The 10185-nt window shown below is 52.8% G+C and overlaps 4 protein-coding genes across 4 annotated transcripts in view; all 4 read right to left on the bottom strand.

The window, feature by feature from the left end:
- MONBRDRAFT_34687 (uncharacterized protein) overlaps positions 1 to 1861 on the bottom strand; it is a gene marked incomplete at both ends in the record, with an annotated part of 3351 nt that extends 1490 nt beyond the window's left edge. The window contains 2 exons of the mRNA XM_001750668.1: positions 276 to 385; positions 624 to 1861. Of these exons, the coding sequence (XP_001750720.1) occupies positions 276 to 385; positions 624 to 1861 (1348 nt within the window). The remainder of the gene's footprint in view (positions 1 to 275; positions 386 to 623) is intronic.
- Positions 1862 to 2256: 395 nt separating this feature from the next.
- Positions 2257 to 5502, bottom strand: MONBRDRAFT_12802 (uncharacterized protein; the record flags this gene model as incomplete). The annotated part of the gene is made up of 2 exons (XM_001750667.1): positions 2257 to 3544; positions 4268 to 5502. The coding sequence occupies 2 exons, from the start codon at positions 5500 to 5502 to the stop codon at positions 2257 to 2259; spliced, it is 2523 nt and encodes an 840-aa protein (XP_001750719.1).
- A 541-nt stretch (positions 5503 to 6043) lies between these two features.
- On the bottom strand, positions 6044 to 7336 carry MONBRDRAFT_30223 (uncharacterized protein; the record flags this gene model as incomplete). The annotated part of the gene is made up of 1 exon (XM_001750666.1): positions 6044 to 7336. One exon carries the CDS (start codon positions 7334 to 7336, stop codon positions 6044 to 6046), a length of 1293 nt encoding a protein of 430 aa, XP_001750718.1.
- Positions 7337 to 7846: 510 nt separating this feature from the next.
- Positions 7847 to 10061, bottom strand: MONBRDRAFT_34686 (uncharacterized protein; the record flags this gene model as incomplete). Its single annotated transcript, XM_001750665.1, has 10 exons — positions 7847 to 8014; positions 8142 to 8213; positions 8340 to 8411; positions 8538 to 8609; positions 8737 to 8808; positions 8881 to 9006; positions 9079 to 9204; positions 9323 to 9394; positions 9469 to 9537; positions 9639 to 10061. 10 exons carry the CDS (start codon positions 10059 to 10061, stop codon positions 7847 to 7849), a joined length of 1272 nt encoding a protein of 423 aa, XP_001750717.1.
- Between the last annotated feature and the right edge of the window lie 124 nt (positions 10062 to 10185).

Genomic DNA, 10185 nt, shown 5'->3' with positions numbered 1-10185 from the left:
CAGTCTCTCTGTCTCTCTGTCTCTCTGTCTCTCTGTCTCTCTGTCTCTCAGTCTCTCTCCCTGTCTCTCTGTCTCTCTGTCTCCTGTCTTCTCTCATCTCTCTGTCTTCTCTCGTCTCTCTGAGAACCTTCTGACAATAATTTTCTGACAATCAGTGATGTGTGTTATATGGGGGTCTGCGTCACGGCGGGTCGTTGTGCGATGGGCGGATGGGCGATGGGCGATGGGTCGAGGAGACGGCTGATGGGGACGGGGGAAGATGTGAGCAGCTGTACGTGGAATCTCGTTCTCGCTCTTGCTCTCGCTTATGCTCTGTGTGAGCGTCGAGTGAGAGTGAGGCGTGCGTTGTTCGTTGGGAAAAGTATTTCGATTCAAGCTGTGCCACCTGTTGATGGTTCACAGAGGCGGATAATGGTGCGCGAAAACAGAAAAGTATGACTCTCAATGCGTTGTAGCGCTTCGAGCTATCTGAGTCCCTCACGATGTTCGGGTAACCTGGCTTGCCAGACACAGAAAAAAAAAAAAAAAAAAAAAAAAGGATTCACGCACCGCCCAAGGCCCTGATCAAGGTCCGTGGAGTCGGCTACAAGTTTAATAGTACTTGCCTCATCTGGTTGCGATACCACGTAATCTTGCCATCATGCGAGCCGGCACTGAGAACGTCGAGGTTGCCGTCGTTGTCTAGGTCCGCCGCAAACACCGAGTACGCACCGCCGACGTCCGTGGTGATGCTCATCTGCGAGGAAAAGGTGCCGTTACCATGATTGCGGTACCAGGCAATCTTGTCGTCATCAATACTGGCACTGAGAATGTCCAGGTTGCCATCCTTGTCCAGGTCTGCGGCATACACTGAGCGCGCGTAGAGGGCGTCTGTGGTGACAACGTTTGGCGCGGAAAAGGTGCCATTACCATGATTGCGGTACCACGCAATCTTGTCGTCATGAACACTGGCGCTGAGCACGTCCATGTCGCCGTCGTTGTCCAGGTCCGCCGCATACACTGAAGACGCACCCTTGTCGTCCGTGGTGATGTTAATCGGTGCGGAAAAGTTGCCGTCGCCATTGTTGCGATACCACGCAATCTTGTCGTCGTTGTAGCTGGCGCTGAGAACATCCATGTCACCGTCGTTGTCCAGGTCTGCCGCATAAACCGAGTAGGCACCATCGGCGTTTGTGGTGATGTTAATCGGTGCGGAAAAGTTGCCATCGCCGTTGTTGCGGTACCACGCAATCTTGTCGTCCTTGTGGCTGGCGCTGAGAATGTCAAAGTCGCCATCTTCGTCCAGGTCCGCCGCGTACACCGAGGACGCACCATCGGCCTCTGCACTGATGGTGATCTGTGCGGAAAACGTGCCATCACCACGGTTGCGATACCACGCAATCTTGTCATCGGTGAAGCTGGCGCTGAGAACGTCAGTATCACCGTCACGGTCGAGGTCGGCCGCAAACACCGAAAAGGCAGAAACGGCGCTTCGGGTGATGATGTTCTGAGTAGAGAAGGTGCCGTTGCCATTGTTGCGATACCAGGCAATCTTGCTGTCCGACACGCTGGCACTGAGGACGTCGATATGTCCGTCGTTGTCCAGATCTGCCGCATACACCGAACGCGCCGACCCGGCGTTGGCGGTAATCGCGTGACTCTCCACAGGGGCCATCACACGCCGCGGGTTCAAATCAATCGCCATCGCCGTGAGCACGGCCAGCACATCCACACCATTGACCACCACACGATTGCTCGCATTGATCAACAACGCCCCATCCTCACCCACGGCAATAACCGGCACATCATCATCCTCACTGGCCGTCACAGCCCAGCCCAGAAGCACGAGGACGCTGGACGCCACCAGTGCCCGCATCATCATCGAGCTCTTGAACACCAAAAGAAAAAAGAAAGTGCTCAGATGTCATAATATTCTGACATTTTTAATTTATTATGAAAGTTTACATCCGAATGTTATAAAAATTCAAAGCTCTTTTTGCTGTTACGTGTGGTAAAGAAGTTGTTCTTGATGATAAGAGACAGTGTTTATGAATTGCATTCTTTTCTCTTGAATTCAGGTACAGTCAGAAGTGTGCATTCGTATTCCTTTAGAGACCAAGGTACCCGAGCGGAGACGCTGTGCACTGCAGGGGTGACGCATTGGCAGAAATGCTCCTGGCCTGATCAATGGTCGCGCGGCGCTGTTGGGCGCGATGTTGCGGCACTCTCGGTGCAGAGCAGTTTGGCTGGTCAGACGCGCGCAGCCGCCAAGCAAGTTTATAAAAGCATTTGACCAATTTGATTGCGGTACCACGCAATCTTGTTCTCGTAGGTAATGGCACCGAGGACGTCGAGGTGGCCGTCATTGTCCAAATCTGCCGCAAATACCGAGTGGGCCCCACCCCCCTCCGTCACAATGGCAATTTGCGAAGAAAACGTGCCGTCACCGTTGTTACGGTACCACGCAATTTTGCCGTCGCTGGAGCTGGCGCTCAGGACGTCGAGGTGGCCGTCGTTGTCCAAGTCCACCGCATAGACTGAGCTCGCGCCTTCGGCCTCTGTGGTGATGACCATCTGTGCGGAAAAGTTGCCGTCACCATTGTTGCGGTACCACGCAATCTTGTTGTCATGATGGCTAGCGCTGAGGACATCCACGGCACCGTCGTTGTCCAGGTCAGCCGCAAACACCGACATGGCGCCATCGGCATCTGTGGTAATGACCATCTGTGTGGAAAAGTTGCCATCGCCATCGTTGCGGTACCAGGCAATCTGGTTGTCGTCGCGGCTGGCACTGAGAATGTCGAGGGCGCCGTCGTTGTTCAGGTCTGCCGCAAACACCGAGTCGGCACCATCGACATTGGTGGTGATGACCTTTTGGGAGGAAAAAGTGCCGTCACCATTGTTGCGGTACCAGGCAATCTTGTGATCGTCGCGACTGGCGCTGAGAATGTCGAGATCACGGTCGTTGTCCAGGTCGGCCGCATACACTGCGATTGCACCATCGGCGTCAGTGGTGACAATGCGCCGCGAGGAAAACGTGCCGTCACCACGGTTGCGATACCACGCAACCCTGTGCTCCAGGAAGCTGGTGCTGAGGACGTCAGTATGACCATCGTTGTCCAGATCTGCCGCAAACACCGAGTAGGTGTCAGTTTCGTTTGTGGCGATGATGTTCTGTGTAGAGAAGGTGCCGTTACCATGGTTGTGATACCAGGCAATTTTGTCATCGGCCGAGCTAGCACTGAGCACGTCGATATGGCCGTCATTGTCCAGATCTGCCGCATACACTGAACGCGCCGACATGGCGTTGGTGGTAATCGTGTGACTCTCCAGTGGTGCCATCACGCGCCGCGGGTTCAAATCAACAGCCATCGCCGTGAGCACGGCCAGCACATCCACACCATTAAACACCACACGGTTGCTCGCGTTGATCAACAGCGCCCCATCCTCATCCACGGCAATGGATGGATCCTGACCACTGGCACCCACGGCGCAAACCAGAAGGACGCTGCAGATCAGTCGCCGTTGTGCCCGAACTCGCATCGTGAGATTTTGAGTGCGACAGCTGAAAAGTAAAATACAAACGATCTGAAATGTCAGATGAAATCTCATCCTTCATTGAGTTTTAAATTTGAATTTTTATACCGGATTTAAATTGAGGTGAGAGCGCCACACAGTGGTTCGGATGTGAATTTGGACGTGCTTCCTGTTCGGTCGGTGAGGCTTGCTGAACTCGACATTGAGGCATCGGCTGAGGATCGCTTTGAGGAAACGCATGTTGGCCTCGTTGAAATGGTTTGCTGGAACAAATCCTCGAGCCATTGCGCCTTTTGCCACTATCGCACCCAAGGGAGATTCGATAAAGGTAGACACTTTTGTTGATGCATAAAGCAATCACGTTGATGCGGGTGTGGTTCGGATCGCCACCAGCACATTGGTATTTAGGCCTGGTGACCGCTGGTCGTTGTTCAAAACAAGAAAAAAAAAAAAAAAAAAAAAAAAAAAAAAAAAAAAAAAACGACCTCTTCTCCAAATAATATTTTACTCTTGACCAGCACGCAGTCGGGTCTGAATGTGCAAGCAACCCCTGAACAACGCTGAGGAAAGAGAGGGAAGATGATGCAGTGTTCACTGAGCTTGCAGCACGGCTTGGTGGGATATGCCGTCAGCATGAACCAGGTCGGCGAAAAGAGAAACAGCTTCAAATGTCAATTGGCTGGAAGAATTTGGCGAGCAGCTGGCATTTGACTAAAAATTAAATAGCACTTGTCCCACCTGATTGCGATACCAGGCAATCTTGTTGTCGGTCGCACTGGCGCTTAGGACGTCAAGGTAGCCGTCGTTGTCCAGATCTGCCGCATGCACCGCACGTGCATAGTCGGCGTCTGTGGTGATGACGATTTGGGAGGAAAAGGTGCCGTCACGGTTGTTGTGATACCACGCAATCTTGTCGTCGAAAGCACTGGCGCTCAGGACGTCGATATAGCCGTCGTTGTCCAGGTCCCTCGCATACACTGAGATGGCCCTATTGGCCTCTGTCGTAATAACAATCTGGGGAGAGAAGGTGCCATTGCCGTGGTTGCGGTACCAGGCAATTTTATCGTCGTTCCAGCTGGCACTGAGGACGTCGATATCGCCGTCGTTGTCCAGGTCCGCGGCATAAACCGAGGTTGCATACTCGGCGTCTGTGGTAATGACTTTTTGAGAAGAAAACGTGCCATTGCCATGATTGCGATACCACGCAATCGCGTTGTCCTCCGCTCCGGCAGCCAAGACGTCGAGGTCACCGTCATTGTCCAAATCTGCCGCATACACAGAGTACGCAAAGTCGAGATCGTCAAAGATGACCATCTGGGTGGAAAAGGAGCCATCGCCGTTGTTGCGGTACCACGCAATCTTGTCGTCACGAGAACTGGCGCTGAGCACGTCCATGTCGCCGTCGTTGTCCAGGTCCGTCGCATACACCGAATGGGCACCTGCCGCCTCCGTGGTGATGACCTTCTGGGTTGAAAAGGTGCTGTTGCCGTTGTTGTGGTACCACGCAATTGCATTCTCGTGCCAACTGGCGCTGAGAATGTCCAGGTGGCCGTCATTGTCCAAGTCGCTCGCAAACACCGAGGTGGCATCACTGACGTTTGTTGCGATGACGCGCGGCGAAGAAAACGCACCATCGCCATCGTTGCGGTACCATGCAATCTTGTTGTTGTTGCTGGCGCTGACAACGTCGATATAGCCATCGTTGTCCAGATCTGCCGCATACACCGTGTAGACATTGACAGCACTGAGGGAGATGTTGTGACTCTCCAGCGGCTCCATCACGCGCTGCGGATCCAAATCGACGGCAATCGTCCTCAACACGGCCAGCACATCCACCCCATTGACCACCACGCGATTGCTCGAATTTATAAACAGCGTGCCCTCATCATCCACAGCAAACACCGGCTCCTCATCCCTGGCAGCCACAACAGCCCAGACCAGGAAGACGCTACACACGAGTACTCGCGCCCGGCCCCGGGCCCGCATCGCGCAATGGTCCTCCTCGTCCTCAAAAGAAAAAAAAAATGACATCCGATGTAAAGTTTATATTTGTCAGATAAACTTCAACGTGTAAACTTTTACATCGACGTTACTTGTTGTTGGACTTGTAAACTTTTACATCGACGCTACTTGTACATGTAGTTGACTTAAAGTTTCAAGAGTGTAAAATTGAATTTTGATCAGATTAAATTTTTTATTTTCCCCTGGAAGGTCAAGACCCGGCCAGCGGGTGCTACCGCGGCGTAGTGGGAGCGGTTGGGGGGGATCTTTGGGTTCAGATCGCCGTTGAACGTGTGTCAGATTTGCTCAGTGGCTGAGAATCCAGATAAGTTTGACTCGGTTGTTCCGCACGGCCTCTGCATCCCTGACGACATGCCTCAGGCTGGAGCTCATTGCCTTGGCTTGGTCATTGTTCTCACCAGGAGAACACGCGAGGCAGCCTGCGTCTGCGTCAGGCAGAAAAAAATGGGGGGTCCAAAAAAATTCATCAATTTGCTTGAGGGAGCACGGCATCGAGTCTACTTGTCTACATATTCAACAGGATTTGCCCTGCTTGATTGCGGTACCAAGCAATCTTGTTGTCGAGTTTGCTGGCGCTGAGAACGTCAATGTGACCATCGTTGTCCAGATCCGCTGCAATCACCGAGTGGGCACCATCGACGTCTCTGGTGATGACGATCTGCGAGGAGAAAGTGCCGTCACGGTTGTTGCGATACCACGCAATCTTGTCGTCGTGGACACTGGCGCTGAGAACGTCGGCGTAGCCATCCTTGTCCAGATCCGCCGCATGCACCGAGATTGCGTTGTCGGCGTCGGTGGTGATGACAATCTGGGTGGAAAAGGTGCCATTGCCGTTGTTGCGGTACCAGGCAATTTTGTCGTCGTTCCAGCTGGCGCTGAGAACGTCGAGATTGCCATCGTTGTCCAGATCCGCCGCAGACACAGAGCGTGCATAGTTGGCATCTGTAGTGATGACGCGTTGTGCAGAGAAGGTGCCGTTCCCATGGTTGCGATACCAAGCAATCTTGTTGTCGTCCACGCTGGCGCTCAGAACATCAACATGGCCATCGTTATCCAAATCGGCCGCATACACCGAGAAGGCACCGTTGGCGTCCGTGGTAATGTTGATCTTTGGGGAAAAAGTCTCATCCCCATTGTTGCGATACCATGCAATCGTGTTGTCCTCGGAGCTGGCGCTCAGGACGTCGAGGTCGTCGTCCTTGTCCAGGTCCGCCGCATACACCGAGGCGGCCTTGTGGGCTTCTGTGGTGATCACCATCTCCGTAGAAAAGGTGGCGTCGCCGTTGTTGCGATACCAAGCAATCGTGTTGTCTTCAGAACTGGCGCTGAGAACGTCAAGGTCGCCGTCATTGTTGAGATCTGCTGCGTACACCGAGGTGGCAACGTGAGCCTCTGTTGTGATGATGATTTCTTCGGAAAAGGAGCCGTTGCCGTTATTGCGATACCATGCAATCTTGTCGTCGTGATTGCTGGCGCTGAGGACATCGATAAAGCCATTGTTGTCCAGATCTGCCACATACACCGACTGTGTACCCTGCGCGTCCGTGGAGATGTTGTGACTCTCCAGCGGCTGCATCACGCCCCGCGGGTTCAAATCCACGGCGATCGACGCCATCACGGCCAACACATCCACCCCATTGATCACCACACGCTTGCTCGAATTCACAAACAGCGTACCATCCTCACCCACGGTAATCGTCGGCTCATTATCACCACCATCACTGGCAGCCACAACAGCCCAGACCAGGCAGACGACGCTGCACACCAGTGGCACGAGTCGTCGCGCCCGCATCCGCATCGCGCGCGTCATGATCGCGGCGCGTCGTGTGTGTGTGTGTGTGTGTGTGTGAGTGTGTCTGATTTGTCAGAAAAATGATTTTGGTTTGAAATTGTCCCTTCAAAATCAACTTTTTTTTTTCTTTTTTTTTTTCTTGAATTTTTCTTATTACATCGGATGTCATAAGGAGCGGATGTTCGTCAAAGCCCCCCGACTGGTGTTGGTTTTGGGAGGAGGGGCGGGGCAGAGAGAGGGGGAGATCGAGTAGGTATAGCTTGATTTAGTGACACCATGTTGCTTCAGAGACGTCCAATTGAGCATGAAAAAAAAGTTCAAAAGTGGGAGAGCGCGACACGTTCTCGAAACGATCAGGACAACTGCTAATAAGGCGAGTTGTGACACGATGCAGCGTCCGCAGCGATTACTGGCTAATTTCTTCTCGAGGCGGTCGATGCTTGTAGTCAAATCAACCACTCGGCTAGTAGCTTAGAACCAGAAACCTCAGAAAGAAAAGCGATAACTTGCAGCAGTTCAACAAAAGCCGCAACCTCCGCTCGTGATCCGTTGGCATGTGCCCAGCGATCGAACAGAGGCAGGTACCATTGATGTGTCAAGTTGAGAGTTTGAACAAATTACCAAATTGCCACCAACGCTGGTGACACTGCCAAGGCCGTCCACGTTGGTCAAGGCGGCATTGTACTGCGACAGCCAGAGAAACAGCACATCACATCAGACCCTCACAAACATACCGAATTCTCCCAGTCTGCTGACCTCCTCGTCCGACACACGTCACATCAACTTCATGCCCTCTCATGTGACGACGTACACGAATGTATAAGTAGTCGCCAACGCTGGTGATATTGCCAAGGCCGTCCACGTTGGCCAAGACATCATTGTACTGCGACCGCCAGAGAAACAACACATCACATCAGACCCTCACAAACACACCAAATTCTCCCAGCCCGCTGATCCCCTCGTCCACACACATCACATCAATTTCGTCCCCTCTCATGCGACAACATACGTCAATGCTCAAATAGTCGCCTACGCTGGTGACACTGCCAAGGCCGTCCACGTTGGTCAAGGCGCCATTGTCCTGCGAGAGCCAGAGAAACAACACATCACATCAGACCCTCACAAACATACCAAATTCTCCCAGCCCGCTGATCCCCTCGTCCACACACGTCACATCAACTTCATGCCCTCTCATGCGACAACGTACGTAGATGCGCAAGAAGTCGCCCACGCTGGTGACATTGCCAAGGCCGTCCACGTTGGTCAAGGCGTCATTGCTCTGCGACAGCCAGAGAAATAACACATCACATCAGACCCTCACAAACATAACCAAATTCTCCCAGCCCGCTGATCCCCTCGTCCACACACGTCACATCAACTTCATGCCCTCTCATGCGACAACGTACGTAGATGTATAAGTAGTCACCAACGCTGGTGACACTGCCAAGACCGTCCACGTTGGTCAAGACGTCATTGTCCTGCGACCGCCAGAGAAACAACACACCACAGCAAACGGTCAATAGCACACCCAAATGTCCCAGTCCACGGACCTCCTCGTCCACACACGTCACATCAACTTCATGCCCTCTCATGCGACAACGTACACCAATGCTCAAATAGTCGCCAATGCTGGTGATACTGCCAAGGCCGTCCACGTTGGTCAGGGCGGCATTTCTCTGCGACAGCCAGAGAAATAACACATCACATCAAACGGTCAATAACACACCCAATTCTCCCAGTCCACGGACCTCCTCGTTCACACACGTCACATCAATTTCATCCCCTCTCGTGCGACAACGTACGTAGATGCTCAAATAGTCGCCAACGCTGGTGACATTGCCAAGGCCGTTCACGTTGGTCAGGTTGTAATTGTTCTGCGACAGCCAGAGAATAACCACATCACATCAGACCCACACTCAATCGTCCCAGTTTGCTGCCCTCCTCGTCAACACATGTCACATCAAGCCCATGCGCTCTCATGCGACAACGTACACGAATATTCAAATCGCCGCCCACGCTGGTGAGAGTTGCAAGCCCATCCAAATGAATCAGGGCGCCATTGTCCTGCAACCATCAACAGAGCACAAACTGAGTCGCTCAAAATTGCTCATCTTTCCCGATTGGCCCCTCTCACACACGTCCATGGGCACATCGAAAGTTGGGATGATCGCATTGCATTCAGAGCCAATGATGATGAGCTCGCATCGCTACACCGCGAAATCCTCAATAGGATGGGACGTGGTATACAGTTCGCGCCCATCAATGTACAGACAACAGGCAATGATCCTCCATCGAAACTCACTCTTACTGTCAAGTCCCCGCTCACTTGAACAAGCTTGCCAAAAGCTTGCAGGAGATCATTTGCTGTGAGAAGGGGGCACGAAATCAGGCTGACGTTGCCCAAGATATGCGTGACATCTAAGGGCACGTTCTCCAGTCCACAGCCGATATCGCCTGTATACGTCACAGGCGCGTTTGTGGGAGCGGCCGTGGTGCTGGGAGGCAATGCTGTCGGTGTTGTTTTGCGATCCAACAAGATCTCGCGGAGCTCAGCCAGCTCTTGAAGCACGTCGACTCCGTTAATCCAAACCCGTGCATCGCCACCTGTTGACGAGGCGTTGATGACGAGGTTACCCTGCGCATCAGTCGTGATTATTGATTCGTCACTGGCGCCAACCACTGCTGGCCCCATCACCACAAGTAGACTGCACACGACCCAAGGCGACACCATGGCGGCGTTGTGGCGCGTCACTGGATCGTGGACCGTCAAGTTCAGTGGCAGCGGAACCAAAAATCAAAAAAAAAAAAAAAAAAAAAAAAAAAAAAAGTGAAGTTACTTTACATCAAGCTCACAC

Source organism: Monosiga brevicollis, genomic scaffold (genome assembly GCF_000002865.3).
Source record: "Monosiga brevicollis MX1 MONBRscaffold_46 genomic scaffold, whole genome shotgun sequence".
In the NCBI taxonomy this organism is placed as follows: Eukaryota; class Choanoflagellata; order Craspedida; family Salpingoecidae; genus Monosiga; species Monosiga brevicollis.
This window is presented reverse-complemented; position numbering and strand designations above follow the sequence as displayed.